The sequence below is a fragment of the Abramis brama genome, assembly GCF_963993115.1.
Source record: "Abramis brama genome assembly, chromosome: 9".
Classification (NCBI taxonomy): Eukaryota; Metazoa; Chordata; class Actinopteri; order Cypriniformes; family Leuciscidae; genus Abramis; species Abramis brama.
Genome location: NC_139971.1, coordinates 28,622,677 through 28,644,087, shown reverse-complemented (window position 1 = coordinate 28,644,087; position 21,411 = coordinate 28,622,677). Strand labels below are relative to the sequence as shown.

Below are 21,411 nucleotides of genomic sequence, written 5' to 3'. Positions count from 1 at the left end.
TGAAAGCAAAAGATGGATGACAGACAAGCTCAGCTTTACCTTCTCAGAACGAGAGGTTCCTGTCAAAAGCAAACTAATCATGTTTTTTTGTGTGTGTTTTTGGATCCATCTCAAACATTACATTTACTTTCAATAAAAAGGGTATTTTGCTCTTTTGAAAACTGATGTACTATGTAGACATATTGTTTTTGAATAAGTCTCTTATGCTCAGCAAGTTTGCATTTATTTGACTAAAAATACAGTAAAGCAGATGTATTGTGAAATATTATTAGAATTTGAAATGTTTTCTATTTTAATAGATTTTAAAATGTAATTAGGGGCCAAACATCAATGGTGCATAGGCACCTATTGTAATCGTTAGTGTTCTTATTATTCCGTTGCTTCTTCTTCCGCTCTGGAAATCTATGTCTGCCCATAGAACCGCTTGTGGGAAAGTTATGAAATTTGGCACACAAATAGAGGACAGTGTGATTTGTCACTATAGCAAATTTGGAGTCTCTAACTCAATCCATCTAGTGCCACCAACTGTCCAAAATTGCACTCATGTTTATGCTAATAACTAGCAATTACCATTTAGAATTTTCCAATTCTTTCTTTTTCAAATTCCTCCTAGGCCGTTGCTCTGATTTTCACAAAATTTAACCAGATCATCTTCAGACCATGCTGTCAAAAAGTTATGGAACTCAAGTTGATTTGTCAAACTGTTCTCGAGTAACACACAAACAAATTTGACGAAATGGACGTTAGGCTATATCTCTGCAATGCTTCTGACCAAACTTGGTTTGTGTAATGACAACCATGACCGGAGGCTACCTAAACAATTTCGGCACAGTGTCACCTAGTGGTCAGGAGATATCGAATAAAATGGCTCTTTTTGTTTATAACTTCTGAACGGTTTGGCAAAAAGTCACAAACATGACTTTAAGAACAGATTCTAGGGCTCAGTGGGAGGATCAGAAATCATTATTACTGTTTTTGGTAAAAGAAACATTGACTAAGATTAAAGTGCAAAATTATTGTAGTTTCATCTTGTTTATATATCACACATACAGTAAAAAAAAATTGCTAAAAAGAGAAATATATGAGAGATGAACCAGTGAGAAGTGGAATGCTGCAGACAAACAAGCAATTCAATGCATCAGTGAAGTCTATCCGACAGATCTCAGGGTTGTGGAGGGGACAGAAGAGAGAGGATAGAAGAAGAAAAAAAAGCAAAAGAAAAGCACTTACCTGGACGTCCTTCCCAGCCCACTTGCATTCATCTCGTCGAGAAGGTGAAGAAGGCCAGGATATCTACCAGTCAGAGAGAGAGAGAAAGAGACAGAAAGTTAAAGGGGAAAGAATACAGGGACATCTTTTGTTGGAAGCTTCTAGTTGTATAATCTAACTCTATCTCTTTTTTTTTTTTTTTTCTTAAAGCTATGCTCTGGTTGTCTAACCCTCAGAGAATATAGCTAATAAATACTACACATTTTCACACTAAAAAAAAGGTTAAAATCTAATGCAGCAGCAGTTCACTCAATGATATGTAGCATAGCAACAAGTTTAGCAGAAACATATTTACAATTTGAATCACCCAGTGTGCCACACACACATCAAGGTCACTGTTTACTGATGCCACTGATAACCATTTTGGAACGAATTTAGCAATCTTCAAAAAGTGTTTGAAATGCAATATAATTAGGGCTGTAGTCAACCAAAGAAATGCTTAGTCGACCAAAGTCCTGTCCTGCACAACGATTAGTCGACTAAAAAAGAAAAGAAAAAAAAGAAAAGTTTTGCATTTTGATTGAACATTTATTAAACAATTGTCATAGAGCATATATAAAACAACAACGAAAAAACGTTTTTTTTTGTTGTTGTTTTTTTGACACCTGGGATCCCCCGCGAAACAGTTCTCATTCGCGCTTGAATAAGGCCGGCGACATACTGGCTGCTGGCGTGAGAGTCTCAGCTGCGTTGGGTGTCTGTTTTTATTTCGGCTCCCATGTTAATAGGTTGGAGTTTGCACACTGCCTGCGTGAGACACGCCTCTCAGGCGCGGCTCGAGCCACGCGGAAAACGCGTGCATGCTAGAAATAGAACCGATGCCTGAGTGTTCCAGCAACGGAAGTGTTCTCTGGCTAGAGCGCAGAACAGCGGAGTTTGTATGGACCGAAGTGCATGTCTGAGCTTGTATTGCTGCTGTTGCTTTGACATTGTGGAAAATAGAATAATATAAACAAAATGTATTAGACTTTTTACCCGTTATTATCAATCTAAATTAATCTTGTTTTTTTAATTTAGGCTAACTTAATTTCATTTTTCTTTATTTAAATTTCGTTTTTTCTTTATTTAAATTTCGTTTTTTCTTTATTTAAATTTCGTTTTTCTTTATTTAAATTTAGTTTTTCTTTAGGCCTATTTAAATTTCGTGTTTCTTTATTTAAATTTAGTTTTTCTTTATTTAAATTTAGTTTTTCTTTATTTAAATTTCATTTTTTCTGCATTTAAATTTATTTTTCTTTATTTAAATTTCGTTTTCTTTATTTAAATTTCGTTTTTCTTTATTTAAATCTACCCTTTACTGTGTCAGTAATTTGTTAGTCAGAAAAATATTAGACTACCTTAAAAGTATTGCTTTAACAGACTGTGTGCGTTTTATATCACTAGTGCAGTGTCCGTTCTCGGAGAATATATAGCCCTGCTCGCGTGAGGTGCGCCGCTTCCCGCTCGCGCTGTTCTGTAGTTTACTATTAATTCTGAACGTGTCGCGTCTCGCGTGTCTGTCTATATTGCACCAAATGCGACACTGCACTCCCTTGTGAAGTCGATTGGATGAACGGTTCTCGAAATAATCAAAATGCAAACGGACAGACAGACACATAGAGATTACTACCTATATTCCTTACTGAGCGCGAAGCAGCAGTGCAGCCAACCACAGGTGCGGTTCCCGAGTGTTCTACGTGGTGCGCTAAACTGTGGCGCTGTTACAAAATAGCCTAAATTAAAGCATTTAAAGTTGGGGATAAAACATAGGCTAATTATATTTAGAATACAGTAATATATAACTGCTTATAAAAGGAATAAATATCAAGGAGTAAATCAATGAAAATTTCTTTATTGGTGAAAAAAAAAAATATATATAATTATGCGACTGGTCGACCAATGAGAATGTCAGTCGACCAAGACGGCATCGACCGAATATAATTTATCGAATATAATTTATTTCACACTTTATTTTTCAACATAGGAAACATTTTTCAAATGGAAACATTACAAACAAAAATAATGTTAAACAAGTTTTCTGAATGTTGACAGTGATAAAAAATTATTTTTGTTTCTCACATATGAGAGGCTATTCATTTATTAGGCTATTCATAATTTATCAGAGGACTGCACTGACATTCAGACTTTACTGAGAAGACTTTTGTATCAAATCAACTGCACTGTAGGCCTCTAAATATGCATTTTCACCTACTTTACAGTAGATCCAGGAATACTCCAAGGTCATGAAACTTTAGAGAGTGTCAGAAAAAAAATGCTTTAAGATGAACATACAATGGCAGTGTATATTCATCTCAAGGCATTTTTTCTGACAAAAGTTTGGGGTTGGCTGTATTTATTTGATCAAAAATACAGTAAAAATTTTAATATTGTGAACAATTATTAGAAATTAAAATAACAGATTTCTATGTGAATATATTTTAAAATATAATTTATTCCTGTGGTGTCAATGCTAAATTTTCAGCATAATTTCTCGTCTTCAGTGTCACATGATCATTCGGAATTCATTCTAATATACACATTTGCTGCTCAAGAAACATTTCTTATTATCAGTGTTGAAAACAGTTTTGCTGCCATTTTTGATCAATTTATTTCATCCTTATGAACAAAAGAATTAATTTCTTCAGAAAAAAAACAAAACCCTTTCCAGATCTTAGGAATCGTGTGAGAGGGATTCAGTGGAAAAAGTAATGGAAGTGTATTAGTGGGAAAAAACAAGGTTTCTATGGGACTGCTGTCACAGCGAGTTACGTTCTCCCTGTGGCTGGAGAGAGTTGAGTGTGCTGTAATATAGCTCCTGTCTGATGTGAATGTGTGAAACTGCATCCTGATCAGATGAAAAAGTGAAAATGTGTCTGTGTTTCTGAATGAGACAAAGAGAGAGAGAGTACTGTCTGTATAATACTGAGCATTCTCTATTTGGAAGTTTGAATGGAGGAAGAACATTTTCTTTGGTAGCGTGCAAATGGCATGTTGCCCTTATTTGACCCTGATGTAACTGTTCCTGACAAAAATTTAATTTTTCGACCCACGTTTTTGTTTTAGATCCTCCTTCAGTGGTCATGGAAATGTTTCTCCATAAAATCAGATATTCAATTTAAACACACACACACATGCTCACACACATCCTCCTTATATCCTCCTACTCTAACCCTACCCATCACAGAAAACTTTCTGCATTTTTAGATTTTTAAAACATTTCATTTAGTATGATTTATAAGCTGTTTTCCTCATGGGGACAGAAAAAAATGTCCCCATACGGTCAAAATGTACTGCTATTACTATCCTTGTTAGGTTTCTCTTAAACACTGCCCCTAAACACAAGCCTCACAGAAAACTTTTTGCATGTTTACATTTTCAAAAAACATAATTTACTATGATTTATAAGCTGTTTTCCTCATGGGGGCCAAAAATTGTCCCCACAAAATCAAATATTTCTGGTAATACTATGCTTGTGGGGATTTTGCTCTTTAATGCAACAGCATGTCTTGTATGAACTGTTCCTTATAATGTACGATATTTGACTAAAGTAATTTTTTTAGGATAACTTATATATCCTTTATTTCTTCATATGGTAACATTTATGTTACCTTTGTTCTGTGAAGGTTATGTTCATAAAGTATATAAGCTAAAGTGGGCTGTGGTTTTGCCCTCGTACCGTTTGTCTGTACTTCGCTGTGTTTATTTTGTTCATTATTTATCCAGGTGAATGGATAGCAGCTTTCAGCCAGACTCTATGTGATCAGTATGACAGCTTTACTCTGAAATATTCATACTCTTTTAGCTAGAAACAGATCCCCCTGTGTGCTGATGTGTTCGTGTTTGTATGTAAGGCAGAGAGAGAGAACAAGAGAAACAAAGAGACAAAGACAGACTAAAAGTACATCTATTTTACATATAACTTTTATGGGTTATGTGTTGTGTTATATGAAATATTTTAGCTTTAATTTGTTAGCAGTGGTGGTTTAAAACGGATGAATTTTGAGAGACACAGCATCCCTGAGAGGGTTTAGAGTGCTGACAGCTTTAACATGCTTTAACATACGGCAAAATTGCGTAAACTCTAATCAAATCAGCTTTCAAAACACAGTGTCTGTAACAAATTCACCATCTCTAACAATAACCTACAAGACAGTAACTGTCACACTTTAAATCAGATTCTGTGAGCAATGTTTTGGTTTTCAGTTTGATTAGTGCCTAATGGACGTGACCATAACCAGACTAATTATGCAGGGCTTCCCTATTTAACTAGTAGCTCAGACAACTTATCAGGCAGTGGAGTTTGCTTTGCACATCAATTTCATTTGAATGATGTCCTATGTGCAGTGCTGCTCACCAAAATTGGTTTAATAGCTCTTCTAACCCCCGTTTCTTACCAGTTGCTGGTCCATGTTGATGTCCACCAAGTTGAAGGACAGCACATGGTCCTTTGCCCCCACAAAAAGCCGACCTCTCTCCTCGTCCAATAAAAAGGTGTGATAGGCAGAGCTGTTGGCCAATCCATTGAAAGTGAGAAGGTTGTTGGACTCCAACATTTCTGTGGGGAAAAAGTGAATATAGTATATAGGATTTATTGCACATTAGAGAAATGGTCTCCAACAAACTTCAAAAGCAAGTTTGATCTTCATTTGAGAGTATAAGGCTGATGGGAAGGCTAAAAGATGGGACTTTGGCACTGACCGCGAACAGCTCAGCAGGGACGGCAGCTCTCCTCTAGTGTGTGTGAGACGTGTGACTGTGGTTTTGGCTAAAATACAGCTGGGAAAGCTGGCGGTGCTCATGGATACACATAGATTTTTGCTTGTAGATTTAGCTTTTGTTCTTTATATCGTTTTTTTCTATATAGAGTGAATAACTGAATGAAGCCAAGCCATGAAATACATTAAGCAATCTGTATAAATTAGTTTCAAGTAGCTTCAAAACATTGGGACACATTTGCTAGAGATTTCTTATTTAATTTCTTTCTTTCATTATTATAGGAATAGTTCATCCAAAAATGACAATTCTGTCTACATTTACTCATCCTCGTGTTCCAAACATCACTCTGAAAGAATCATTCTATGGTGGCTGTCAAGCCACAAGAAAGCATAATAAAAATACCATGACAAAGTAGCAAGTCTTGTGAAGACATGTAATAGAGCTTTGTGTGAGAAACAGATTAAAATGTTATCTTTACATTCAAATTTGAAAATGTGCATGCAGAGATGATATCTGGCTACGGTGAATTTTCAGTGAATAACGACTGAAATTGTATCTATTTTCCTCAAACAAATCTATCATATTGCCTCAGAAGACTGGAAATATTATCACTGGTAGCCGTAGTGAAGAGACCAACAAAGATGTGGGATGCAGAAAGATGATCAAATAATATTTAATAAACACCAGGAAGAATATTAAGCAGTACATGTGTAAGAATAATTAGAAACTATGACAAATGATGGGTAACTAGAAGTAAGAATAACAATGAATTCATTTTATGGTACTTTTACATCCTTTTCGTAGGGTTAGAGAGCACTTTTGTCATGCTATATTTGCACTGAAGTGAAAAGAACACTGTGAACATACTGCCTAACATTGCCTTATATTCCACAGAAGAAAGAAAGTCATACCATGACACAAGGGTGAGTAAAGGACGAGAGAATTTCAATTGGTGGGTGAACTATTTCTTTAATGAACAGTAAGCTATAATTACAGCATGTGTCCTTAAGGAAAGTAAGATTTTCCCTGCCGTCACATTTAAATGGCTCTCAAGAAAGACATTAATAGTATCTGAGAAATATGGCAGTGTTTGGACAGTTATTGTAACCTGCGAGTGTGTCTATGTGTGTGTATCCATTTGTTAGGTTAAGGCAAGAGGGGCAACAGATAAAACACACACACACACATATATACTGTTTTTATATATATATATACACACACACACTGTATATAGTTAATGTAAATCTTTATATCCACAGACATGAAATGTACTTCTATGTCAGAACAGAATTCAGTGTGACAAAAGAGTTTTTCAAAGAGCGTGAACGGAAAAAGATGAGGAACAGGATAAATTAAAGAGTGAAAGAGGAGAGTGTGAGAATGGAAAGTAAAAAATCTGTGGAGTGGCACAGAGGAGAAGAGAAGAGCAGGATGACGAGAGGTTAAGATTAGGGTTGAGATGACTTAAAAGAGGACAGCGAGACAAGAGGAGAAAGAGTTCGGGTTTATAGAGCTCATTTTGGAGTGCCTGTGGTGTTTCCATTTGGCACCATGACTAAAAAACATTTAGAATGCCTTTTACACACTCAGACACACTTGAAACACCAGGAATTCATCTCACCATCACTTTAGTGTGCATTCACGCACATACACAGGCTTTTTCTAAGACAAAAATGGTGCCTCTTAAAATACAAATTGTTCAGAAAGCTATAATCCGACCATTAACCAAAAACACACACAAAATCTGACACTTTTTTCCACCATCTCTGTGCTCAGGGTTAGTTCATCCAAAAATTTAACTTCACTCAGTCACTCACCCTCATGTTGTTCCAAACCCACAAGCATTCGTTCATCTTCAGAACACAAATGGGGGGGGGGGGGGGGCGACATAATCTTCACTTACTGAACAAAAGTCTTGACGACTCTGCAGTTCAAAGCAATGCATTTTGCAATCAAGTTGGCAATGTATAGGACTTTTGTGGAGTGTACGACTATATATTTATCTTACTGTGAAGAAATAAAGAGCACAAAGTTCAATGTTTCCTCTGAGCTGTATGTCATTGAAACCGGTTGAATTATGTCATTGTTGCCATCACAATCTCTCTTTCCTCTTTTTAATCCTTGTTTTAATGTTTTATGATCACTTCTCCTTCCTCAGGTGTAAACAAGTGACTCTCTGCATTTGGTGGTTTCATATGAATGTGTAACATCAACTGACACTGGCGGTCAAGTGTCCGCTTGCGTAATGCACTTACACAAGGAAGAGGTCTAATTAAAACAGACACACAAACACATTCAGCAAGAACACACACAAATACTCTCTAAAATCTCAAAATAGCTCCATCAACAATCACAAACACTCACTTTTCAAGAGGAAATTAACAGTGCACTTGATTATTGTTATCGGGAACCTTTTGAAAAGCATTACATTTGAACAAATAGTCTGTGTCTGTACAAATGTGTTTGTGTGATCGTTTTGAAACAGCGTGGCTTTGTTTTTCTTGTGCGCGTCATTATCGAAACAATAAATCAATCAACACAAGTTTTTAATCACAAAACATGATGTACGGTTTACATTTATTAGCACCTCTGTTATGATCCTGACTGTTGCCAGGGCATTAACAAACAAATCAGATTCCAAAGGTATAACATCATGTAAGTAGTTCATGATTCAGCTCATTGTGCATGTCTTAGTGAGCGTGTGATCAGGTAGAGGTGTGAGAAGTGCGTTTAATTGGGCTTGGTAATCAAATGCCATCTGAGAACATGAAGTTCCCAACCTTGAGTAAAAAAAACTGATTTTGCATAAAATGTGAACATGAGATTTATCATTTAACTGCCAAGTAAAAAAGTACTTTTTTAATCAGTTATGTCCATTACTCTCTCTCTCACACACACACACACACAGTGTACACACACACACACACAGAGAGAGAGAGAGAGAGAGAGAGAGAGAGAGAGAGAGAGAGAGAGAGAGAGAGAGAGAGAGAGAGAGAGAGAGAGAGAGAGAGAGACTGACAAAGACTTGACGTGCCTGTGGTGACATTTTTGCAAAATGATTTTAAGTAGCTTCTTGTACGTTTGATACTAAATGATATTAATTTGCTTCTTGTACACTTTCAAGATGAAATATCCAGTGAGTGTTGCAAAATGCAGAGTCAGTTTGTGGCAGTTCGTTCAGAAATTAAATGTTTGACTAAAAAGTTTAATTGTGGCACTAAAAAGGTTACTGCTCTAATAATAATAATAATAATAATAACAAACGTGAGATAAAAACGCATTTGCTGAAGCAACCCTGCCATTTTAGCTCACGTCTACAAGTCTTTCACAAAGACACAAGTGCGCATCACAAGTGCGAGCAAGTTAACGATGTCAGAAAAACCATTCATACACCGACGAGCCAAAACATTGTGACCACCTGCCTAATATGCTGTTGGTCATCCGTGTGCTGCCAAAACACCACCAACCCACCGAGTCATGGACTCCACAAGACCTCTGAAGATGTCCTGTGGTATCTGGCACCAAGATGTTAGAAGCAGATCCAGGTGGAGTCACCATTGATCGAACTTGTTGGTCCAGCACATCCCACAGATGCTCAATTGGATAAAGATCTGGGGAATTTGGAGGTTCAACACCTTGGGATCCTTGGGAAATTGTGAACACCTTGAACTCTTCATCATGTTCCTCAAAACATTCCTGAACAACATGTCCAGTGTGGCAGGATGCATTATCCTGCTGAAAGAGGTCACTTCCACCAGGGAACACCACTGTCATGAAGGGGTGTACCTGGTCTGCAACAATGTTTAGGTAGGTGGCATGTATCAAATTTGAACATGAATGGCCGAACCCAGAGTTTCCCAGCAAAACATTGCCCAGAACATCACACTCTCTCCACCGACTTATCATTGTCCCAAAATGCATCCTGGTGCCATCACTTCCCCAGGTAGACGGCACACAATTACATGGCTGTCCACGTTATGTAATAATGGGACTCATCAGACCAGGTGACCTTCTTTTACTGCTCCAAGGTCCAGTTGTAGGTGCTTTCGATGGCAGGGGTTATCATAGTCACTTGTGCCACAGTAGAACTTCTGTTGGCCCATACCAGACGTAATAGCCTTCGTTGCCCTCGTGCAGCGATGAGCCTTGGGCCGTGTTGCTCATTTGTGGTTTGGCCCTCCTTGGATCGCTGTTGGTATATTCTCACCACTGCTGGCCGGGAACAACCCACAAGCCTTGCCGTTTGAGAGATACTCTGACCCAGTCGCTGTGCCATAACAATTTGTCCTTTGTCAAAGTCACTCAGATCTTCATTCCTGCTAATTTTTTTCATGCAACCAACATGTTGATAACAAGAACTGATTGTTTGCTTACCATCTAATCTACCCAGAACTTAATATGTGGCCTTGTTAGGAGATGATCAATGATATTCACTTCATCTGAGACTGGTCATAATGTTTGACTCTTTAGTGCATTTGGAGCTTGTTATGTGATGCAAATGTCAAAATGTATTAGTTTACAATTCGTGAACTATGGTAAAAGTGTTTTGAGGTCATAATATAGCATGGGAATAAATATTCATTCATTGATAATCTGCCCCTGCAATCATAATTTGTGTGAAAAGGAATAAAAGTTGATGGAGTTTTTCTGCCACTGCAGTGATTTGAATAGGATTTTTTTTTTTTTTTTTTTTTGCGTATTGCAGAAATGTAGGTAGAGGCATGTTTTTCTAATGAGCCTGAGTTTTTGTTTTTGGCAGGTTTCGCTCAGATTCAACTATAGTGACAGTTGCTGTGTGAATCAATACCGCATGAGCTGTTGTAATCATCATTTAGCCCAGAGTTATTTATCTATTAAAGATTACCTGAGAACACCCTGAGGAACAAGTTCTCAGAATAAAGGGTTTGAGCTGTCAGAAACAAAGGCAAGGAACACCAAACATTTTCAGTCTACAGGGATGTAACCAAATTTTCAAGATTGTGGGGATCACATGTATAACTTTAGGAATCGAATCTGAAATTAAGTTTACTAAGAAATTGTCCTGACTTAATTACTATCATCAGAATACTGATGCTACAGAAATACATTTCAGTTCCAGGATATTAAGTGTAGGTTTGTTCATGAACTAATAAATAATAATAAAAAATAACTAATAAAAAGTTAAAGGGCCCTATCTTGCACCCAGCGCAATTGACGTTGTACACCGACGCATGTATCATTCCTATTTTGCACCCGACGCACAGCGGACTTTTCCCTCCACAGACGCACGTCGGTAAATTCGGGAATGAACTTGTGCTCCCGGGGGCAGTTCAGCGAAAAGAGGCGGCGTGTTCTGCCGCAAACGTTCCCTGGTGCTATTTTGCAGTTCCAGAAAACAATTCCAACGTTTGTGAACAATTCCAATTTTGTGGCGGAATTGTTTTCTGGAACTGCAAAATTACACCAGGGAACGTTAAAAAACCATGTAAAAAACAGAACGCAGACGTATTTGTTATTTGTTTCTGTTTGAATTATAGAATGATACGATTGCGAACCGGCGCATGACAGTCTAGCAGTGATGGCAAATTACACTTTTTTAAAACTTTGTTCGTTCACTGGATTGTTTTCATTGGACTGTTTGATTTGTTGCAATATATTAAGAAATTATCCTGAAATCTTAAGACATTTTCGTGGACAAATTTAAGTACACTCCAATGACAGCCATTAAACCACACGCGCGCGCACACACACACACACACACACACACAATATGGGTGTTGTTCATAATCTGTTTTTCCTCTACAAAGTATGCTTTATTAATAAGTTAGGCCTATATTGTGTACTAAATTTGGTGCTTCAATATCACTTTCTTAAGCCACATTAAGTGTATTATATGAGAAAAGTCTGTTTTAGCAGATTACTGTCATCTAGTGGTAGCAGGTTTTCTCAGACAGCTGTGTGTGGATCGTGCAAGGCTAAACCGGCGAAATGAAAGTCTCAAAATCCAAATGAATCAAATAGGATTGACTCAGAAAGTTGTATTGTATTAGTTTAAATGTAGTGACGCACATTTGTGAATTTGTCAAATAAATGGGTAGTTGTGCACACATTAATAATTAGCACCAGGCTTATTAATTTGTAGTTGTTTGTGTGTGGGTTGTGACATGCTTAAAAACCACAAAAAGAAAGTCTCAAAATCCAAATGAATCAAATGAGATTGACTCAGAAAAGACGTCAATGAACGCACATATCACCTGATCCACAAACGCACATCTTCTTTGTTGCATGCGCAAATTATGATACACCAATACAAAAGAAATTCTGTATTCACAAAAATGTCTCTATTTGTACAAATTGCTACACATTCATTCAATTTTGAATTTTGCACACCCAAGTTGAAAGGCATTTGGTTGTAGATAGTAAAACATGTCTGCAACCTTTATCAAGTTCATGGATTATAGAGCTTGCACGTATTAATTATTTTGATATATTCATCCCATAGCCATGGAACAAGCGCGCCTGCTCTTAAAGGGTATGTGAGATGACGCTCTGATTGGTTTATTTCACATTACGCCCAAACCACACCTATGAATAATGAAGCTACTTCAGACCAACCCATTTTTAGATTTGCGTCGGGCGCAAGAGTCATTTATCCCGCCGGTATAATAGTAACAGCGCCCGAGATCTGCCCACAAAGTTACTTGCGTTTTGCGTTTGATACTTGCGTTTCAGATCGATAAAATAGGGCTCAAAGTCTATAAGGAATCTGCATAAATTATTAATGTGTGTATGAATATATATTGATGATCGCTAGCCTTTCAACATGGTTGAAAAGAGAAGAGTTTTGGTAGCTAAAAGAAAACAGTATCTCCAAAATGCAACATGCTTCAACTTCAGAAAAAAATACAAAAGGTATGAATGATGTCTTTATGCTTTATATACAATACTGTTCAAATTTTGGGGTCAGTAAGATTTTTTTTTTTAAGAATTAATACTTTTATTCAGTAAGGTTGCATTAAATCAACCTAAAGTGACAGTAAATACATTTAAAATGTTACATTAGATTTCTATTTCAAATACATGTTTTTCATTTGAACTTTCTATTCATCAAAGAATCTTGAAAAAAGAATACCACAAAAATACTAACTGTTTTTGACTGATAATAAGAAATGTTTCCATAGCAGCAAATCGGCATATTAGAACGATTTCCGAAGGATCATGTGACACTGAAGACTGGAGTAATGATGCTGAAAATTCAGCTTTGCCATCACAGGAATAAATTACATTTTAAAATATCTTCAAATAGAAAACAGCTATTTAAAATTATAATAATATTTCATAATCTTACTGGTTTTTTTTTTAATACTGGTAATTTACTGTTATTTTTATAAAATAAATGCAGCCTTGGTGAGCATAAGAGTATTCTTTAAAAAATAATAAATAAATAAAAATCGCATTAACCCCAAACTTTTCAACGGTACTGAATCATAACTTAGCTGAGTCAGGACAAAAACAGGCAATGTTTTATATTTGAGATTCCAGAACATACGGTGCCCCTGCCTGGCATTGTGGGTAATCTACAGCACCAGCACGCAGTCACACAGGAGGAAGTGGCTTTAGACATGCTGCTATTCTGAACCTCACCAGTTTAAACAGCACACAAACAAGCCTATGCCAGGAGAAGAGCTAGTCTCTTCCTCTTCAAACCACTGAGACCATCTCTCTGTATAATTCCATTCATCTATTGTTGTGGAAAAACCTCTGAGAGCCCAAGCAATGAGGGGAGGGCAGGTGGAGGCAGAGGAACGGTCCCATCTGAAGCTGATAAAAATAAACTTCCCTACCCTACATACTGCCTGCACTCTCTGCGGGGCACATGTGTGTGTGTGTTGTGTGTGTGGGCAAACGAAACATGAGTGCTACACACTCACCTTTTTCCATTCATCTCAGCATGCATGTCCATCTAATCAAATCTGGAGTTCTGATTATTTGCGTACGTGATAGTTTAAACCCTTTCCATGGGGTCCAAATATGATTTTAAGGCAATCAAATACCTAAAATCAAATCTAATCCAATTTTCATCATGTCTTTTTGCTTTCCAAGGGGAAAACTGTATTATGGCATAAATGTTTTCCATTTCACAGGAATTTGGCGGAGTATTGTTTTAGGTGTGTGCGCTCTAACGCTGTGGCTTTATTTCTGAAGAGGATAGAGTTCACATGCTGCAAACGCAACCCAACACCAGATTCTTGGCGTGTTTGTGAATTAAAAGCTTAATTAAAGTGAAATAAAACTTCTCTCATTCCTTCATGAGATTACAGCCGTCTTAAAACATTCACTTTGGAATGGGATAGCTTTACACTAAAAACATTATTCCATCCCACAAATTTGCACACACACACACGCTCGCACTGAAGTAGCCAATCTCTTGTTTCTGTACAAGCTACACCAACATGCAGCCACAGATTCTCATGTTCTTTATGCATTTCCACACCACTTCACATTAATGTAAAGGTGTTATTGTTAACCTGCCCTGGGAATTTTCGGCTCAGAGGGGACACTGATACCACCCTTGCGAGGAACGCAATAAAAAAAAAAAAAAAGATCACGTGAGGACATTTGAAGTGGTCCTCAATATTTGAAAGGCATTTAATTCAGTAAAACCATGTTTAGCATAATATGGTAATGTCAACAAGTTTCTGTGATGGTTAGAGTAGAATGAAAACCATTATGTATTTGAGTGTTCCTCATGTGGTAACATATAAATCAACATTGTTTAATACAAATAAATAAAATAAAATAAATAATTAAAAATTATTTTGGGGGATCAGCTCAGGTAGAAATTGCTCCTTAAAGTAACAAAAGAACATATTCACTTTTTACAGTGTACTTTTGTATAATAATAATAATATTCTACAATAAACATTAACATATGAAAACTTTGTTTATAGCTTAATGTTATATTAAGGTGAATTCCTTATATATTTTATCTAACTTATATTGGAAGTGAAGAGTGTATGTTTTCTTCAATCCTACCTTAAAGTTGCATTGTGTAATATTTAGGAGGATCTGTTGACTGAAATGCAATATCATATACATAACTATGTTTCCAGTAGTGTATAAAGACCTTACTTAATGAACAGTTATGTTTTTATTACCTTAGAATGAGCCATTTCTATCTACATACACCACGGTTCCCCCTTACATTGAAATGCGTCGACATGTTTCTATACAGCATCCCTAAACGGACAAACGCGTTTCATCACTATGTTGTTCGTGCAAGGAAGCTAGCTAAAGTCAGCGAATAAAACACTGACACAATGATGAACAAGTAAGAATAATATTCGCAATAACATATCGTTTTACTGAATAATTAAGTAAACCTAATTTCTTAATTTATCTTTGTAAAGAAACCTCATTGCTTAATTGGCCACTCTCTGCTGTCTCAGACAACGACATGTTTTCCTGTCGGCCACCGTAACTTCTGTTGGTTGCAATTCGAAACCTCACCACTAGATGCCGCTAAAAATTACACAGTGCACCTTTAATATACAGACATAATTTCTGTACAAGAAAACAATTCTTAGGTAGCCTGGTTAAAACCAGACCATTCTCAGTAGTAACTGAGTTATGGTCTGGCAAAGCTTCATTAATAACTCATTTCCAAAGGGGCGTCACCAACGGACGTCGCTCAAATGCCTCTGGGTGCAATTGGATATACCTAAAACCAATCAGAGCGATCGTCATCGTGTAAAACCAAATGCTTCGTCCCAATTCGCCTAAGTTAATGTTACACTACGCCACAAAAGTATGTACTCTTTTTGTGAAGAAAAGGTAGGCTATTTACTTTTGAATGTGTAGCAAAAAAGTAGGCAAGCTTTGGGACATACTACTTTGTCATCTTTATCGGACGGATCTGTCGCGTGCATCCTGTCACGTAAACTGCCCTGTCAATCATCTTGTCACAGTTAAAATCCTCTATTAAATCTAATTTAATTTCCCACCGTTTCAGAGAGAAATGTAGTAGCACGTTCATCTGCCAGTGGGTCTTTCATGGAGACTTTCCTCATGTGTTTGCAATTTGAATATAATAATGCATTTAAAGGTGAACTAAGTAACTTTTTTACCTTAACTGAACAGCTTCGGAGTCACTGGAATGGTTATATTACTTATTTCGGGTTGAATGGTGGTCGTTTCGCACCCCCCTGGTGCCCGTGAGCGGAAAATCCGCACTTGCAACTTTGAGCCGGCGGGCCGCCGGCCGCCGCGTCAGGAAGTATTGCGTGATATCAGGTCTCGCGATGTAACGAATTGCTTTACGGCCAAAAGAAATCTGCTAAAATGCTGTCATTATTGCGCTCCCTCGCGCTGTTCGAACCCGAATGAAGAAGACGTTTTAAAGAATGTCCCATCTGCTTTGATGTCGTTGATCTACTAGCCTCTGGTGTCTGAGAATCGCCAACGAGTTTTTACAACAGTGTTGTCAAATATCTATTCCGAAGCTGTAGGGGGAGCTCTAGAAAGAAACCTGCGAGCAAAAAGCGAGAATACAGCGAAGAAATCCGGAAATTACTGAGCCCTGCTTTAAAAGTTGATGCACTTCACCAACGGACGTCACTCAAATGCCTCTGGGCACAATTGGATAGACCTAAAACCAATCAGAGCGATCGTCATCGTGTAAAGCCCGCCTCAACGTTTCTGATTGGTGCCGCGATTTCGACGGATTAGAAATGGGCTTGAAGCTCTTGAGCTCTTTGCCAGACTACTTGCAGAGCAAATCTAAATTTGCCGGAAGTTGTCTGGGTTTTCCCAGGCTAATTCTTAGGCTGGATTCTCAGAGAAACTGTGAAGCATCCCTACCAGCCCAACACAAGAAAATTGGCTTTGTTGTAAAAAAAAATTAAAAAAAAGTTTGGCCAATCAATGGAAGGTGAATATTTTCCAAAAAAGCTGTATAAAACAAACAAACAAATAAATACACATTTTTGCTGTATTTTTTGGAGTCAATGTGCCACTGAAATCACACAACTCATCTTTAAATAAATATAAAACCAATACATTCTTGTTTTGCTTTAGTAACTAATTCAAAAAACCTGCAGAATTCATAGTCTCTAAATTATGTAAAGACACTAAACAAACAAATACATACTCTCCATGAGTAATTACTTCCACATACCCACAAGCATTTTAATTGATGATAATTCAGCAAAAGATGAATCAGCCAGACTGTGGTGACAAATGTTCACAGGTGTGCGAGTTTTCTCGGATGCTGGAGGATATTAGAATCAGTCTTGGCATTTCAACAAATTGTGATTGCTCAGATCAGCCTACATACATCACAAACACACAAGCACTCTCAGAGCAAAAGCACAAACACATACACATACACATGCATATTCCCTCTCTCCATCTCCCTTTGTCTCTTCCTTCATTGTTTTCCACACAAACAGTGTGTGCATGCCTGTAGGTGTCAGTGTTTGATACAGCGAACAGCTCTAGACGTCTGTGTGCATCTGTGTTCGGGCAGATGAGAGCCCTGGGTACTTAAGAAGCCCCCTGTGTGTTTGTGCATGTGTGCGTGCTGGATCGAGTGTGTCTGTCGCCTGACAGTCACACACCGCGGTTCATATAGAGCTCAGCTTCCACCAGCCAGCTAATGAGGAGCTGTCAGTGCAATTAGAAAGCTGGCAGAGAGAGAAATGGCTCACTTTCATACAGCCATCTGCCCTGACTGTTAAACCTCTCTCTCTCTCTGTGTCTCTTTCTAATTACAGAGGGAGCTGGAACGAACTCTTTCATTTAAACCCTCTTACTGTGAATTCACTCTTGACAGCTCACTTCATCACGAACACCAATCGGACGGGAAGAGTTGTAATGTTTTAACATAACCGCATCGTTAAAAACAGCCACCTTGCGTTATACAGTCTGCAATTATAATAACACACTCCATCAAAACACTGGGAATCTTATAAACAATTTACTCTAACTTAGAGCAACAAAAAGTGGAGGAAAGTACAGTATATTTACACGCAGGGAAGAATATGAGTGATCAGTGGTTCACGACCCAAAAATGTTCTGATAGGGTCACTGTCAAACAAAACTGTACAGAAATAATAAAATGGAACATCATGCATAGTTATTATAGCAAAATAAATAGTCTCATCAGCCTCTGAAAGGGGAGATAACATTTCCTATATCTGTTGTCAGTATTAAAACTGCATTTCCAATTAATTTCCATGATATTATGGTGCAGATTTGGTATCACTTGCCAGCATGGATGTTCTCATCCTCAAAACAATGAACAAAACTAAGCAATTTATTAAATAAATTATGAATTACAATTGGTATTGTGGCTATATTTTTGGCATATGAAATGTAGGTGTTGCTAGCAGTTTAAACATTCCCACCTGTGCATCCATACAAACGCATTCAGCCCAAAGGTTTTGCAAACACACACACACACACACACACACACACACACACACACACACACACACACACACACACACACACACACACACACACACACACAACTACACATGCCTGATTTAACCTGTGCATGAAACTCAATAAATAAATCACAAAATAGTGTGACACATAATATGTCTCAATCCTAAATACTTTCATACATAGTTGAACCCTTCCTTCTAAAATACTGCTATGAATTAAAAAAAAAAAAAAAAATGCTTTGTCAGGCAACCTAAAAAACATCTAATTTATGTGGGAACAGCTAAAATAATCAATGATCAAGTTAAATATATTTGTTTAATATTACTGAATTAGGTTATACCAACAAAAGTAATATTTAAGGGTCAGATCAGGCAGAAATAGTGCATTTAACTATTGTGCAGATCCACTTTTTAAGGTTAAATGTTAAAAATAAAAAAATAAAGAAAGAAAAGACCAATTTTTTTACCACTTGAAAGTTTTTTTTTTTTTTTTTTTATCATAAAAAAATTTATCATAATGAATCATCTGGTTGTGCTACTTCAATCTGTCATTTCACCCCTCTGCACCACCCGAACACAAAACACCATATTACTTTCAATACCACCACTCTAATATTTTAGTTATTAATAATGAAAGCAAATTAAAACGTAAAACTCCATATGTCTCCAGCTCGTTCTCATGCTTTCAAAAACATCTTTCTAAATTACCCACCATGCACAATTAAACCATGTGAATCATATCAATGAAATATCCCCCAGAAGCATCCAGAACCGTACGCCAACTCCGGACAAGAAAGCATCTCCAACACAGACTGAACCTATCAAACTTTAACAAGCCAAAAGATCTGCTCTTCTAAGATTCCTCAATCATTCTGACTGATTTTTGATTTCTCTCCTTTCCAGAATCCCAACAGAAGGAGGTGACTGACCTTTATACGAGAGTTTGAGCCGGGGTACGTTGTTCTTGGTCCTCTGTGCATCGGTTCCTCTCTCCGGCACGCCGAGTGCCCACAACAGCAGTACAATCCCCCACAGGTAGTCCATGTTCTTCCCTGTCTGCGTGCAGTCCCGTGGCCTCTGGTAAACACTGTGTTTCAGCAATCCAGTCCTTCGGAACGCCACCTGAGGATGGAGCAGGTGTGTCTGTGTGTTGAATAAGTCAGCGCGTGTGAACCACACAACGATCACATCTCTCCTGGTGAAGCAGCCACAGCCTCAGGAGAGGACCATGAGTGTCCACACCACTCACTGTTTCACTTTCAAAGTGTGTTTGTTCCTGTGGTTGTTTATCTCCTAGATGTTGTGAGCTCTTCCTCTCTGACCTTTAAATAGTAACTTGGCTGAGACTAAACTCAACTGAAGCTTGGTGAAGCCCTAGGCACTCTTCTGTTGCTCTCTCTCTGTGTCTCTCTGCAAAGCTCAGCGCGCACACAGTCTCAGCGCAAGACTGAGAGAGAGCAGAGCCAGCTGAGAAAGACTGTGAGAGAGAGAGAGAGAGAGAGAGAGAGAGAGAGAGGGAGAGAGAGGGAGAGAGAGGGAGGGCTGTACTTCCAGTAGAGGATCCTCTAGGTATACTGTTTTTTCCTACTTCCACATCCCACACACTAGGGAAGCTTATTTCCGCCAGGGGGGAAAAATAAAAAGAAGGTATTTGCAAGTGTATATCTCACAATTCTGAGAAAAAAGTCAGAATTGTGAGTGTATCTCTCACAAAGTTTTCTTCTCATAATTTTGAGATATAAACTTGCAATTAAAAAAAGAAAAAAAGAATTGTGAGATGTAAACGTAATTGTAAGGGGGAAAACGTCAGAATTGTGAGAATTGTGTTTTTTCCATGGTGGAAACAATAAAACAAAATTGTGATATGTAATCTCAGAATTCAGAGGAAAAAACTAAAAGTTGTGATGTTTTATTTCACAATTGTGAATCGCAAAAAAGTCTGAATTGCAAGATATAAACTTGCAACTGAGAAAAAAAGAAGAAAAAAAGAAGAAGAAAAAAAAATCGCAATAACTTTTTGATTTTTTTTTATTCAATGGTAGAAAACAAGCTTCCATAAACACACACACACACACACAGTCAAAGTTATACTCAATCCACAAGAATAATTCTGACATTGGAGGGCATGTGAAGTAGTAGAAATTTCCTAAAATCACTCATATTTAAACTCGCAATTGCGCAAAAATATTGTGAGATAAAAATGAGCAATTTCCTTTTTTCCATGGTGGAAACAATAAAACAAAATTGTGCTATGTAATCTCAGAATTCAGAGGAAAAAAGTAAAAATTGTGAGATTTAAACTTACAACTGTGAGATAAAAAGTCGCAATAACTTTTGTATTTTTTTTATTCAATGGAAGAAAGCAAGCTTCCATAAACACACATACACACACACACACACACACACACAGTCAAAGTTGTACTCACTCCACAAGAATCATTCTGACACTGGAGGGCATGTGGTATAGTAGATATTTCCTAACCTCACTGTCAAGGTTTCACACTGTCACAGAACAAATTTTACGTCCTACTCGAGACATTAGGAAGTTGTCCCTTCCTGTCCATGTCTCGCACTGTTCTCTGCCGCCCAGGAGTCAAAAAACACTTGCCGAACTCCACCCTCACACCAGACGTTTATTTTTAGCATGTCTCCTCGTGTGAGGTAGGAGTGTGGCAGGAAGGATGATATTCCATGTTTAAAGAGAGGCTGGTCAGGGAACTTGTGGAGTTAAAGGGATAGTTCATCATTTACTCACTTTCTTATTTCATATTGGTCATTCAGCTCCAAAAGAACCATATAAAAGTATCATACAAGTTGAACCATATAACTTGCGTTTAAGACGTTATTCACTGATAATCCTCCCCTGTGATGGAGCTGACTAATCTCATTTGCACTTTTTTAATAAAAATGAAAAATGAAAAAAAAAAAAAAATTCCTTTAATCATGCCACACAGTATAAATATAAATAAATATTTGGGAAACAAATACTTTTATTCAACGAGGAAGTATTAAATTGATG

The 21,411-nt window shown here is 37.4% G+C and overlaps 1 protein-coding gene across 2 annotated transcripts in view; it reads right to left on the bottom strand.

The window, feature by feature from the left end:
- The window catches only part of sema3ab (sema domain, immunoglobulin domain (Ig), short basic domain, secreted, (semaphorin) 3Ab), a 40,533-nt gene extending 19,582 nt beyond the window's left edge, over window positions 1–20,951 (bottom strand). Inside the window, exons 1-4 of one of the 2 annotated variants that reach the window (XM_084124374.1) lie at window positions 20,819–20,951; window positions 19,322–19,514; window positions 5,643–5,803; window positions 1,231–1,293 (exon numbers count right to left, since the gene is read on the bottom strand). In XM_084124374.1, coding sequence (XP_083980500.1) covers window positions 1,231–1,293; window positions 5,643–5,803; window positions 19,322–19,436 — 339 coding nt within the window. In that variant the 5' untranslated portion in view covers window positions 19,437–19,514; window positions 20,819–20,951. Of the gene's footprint in view, window positions 1–1,230; window positions 1,294–5,642; window positions 5,804–19,321; window positions 19,842–20,818 lie in introns of those variants that run through there. The other variant, XM_084124373.1, reaches the window with a different exon arrangement.
- Between the last annotated feature and the right edge of the window lie 460 nt (window positions 20,952–21,411).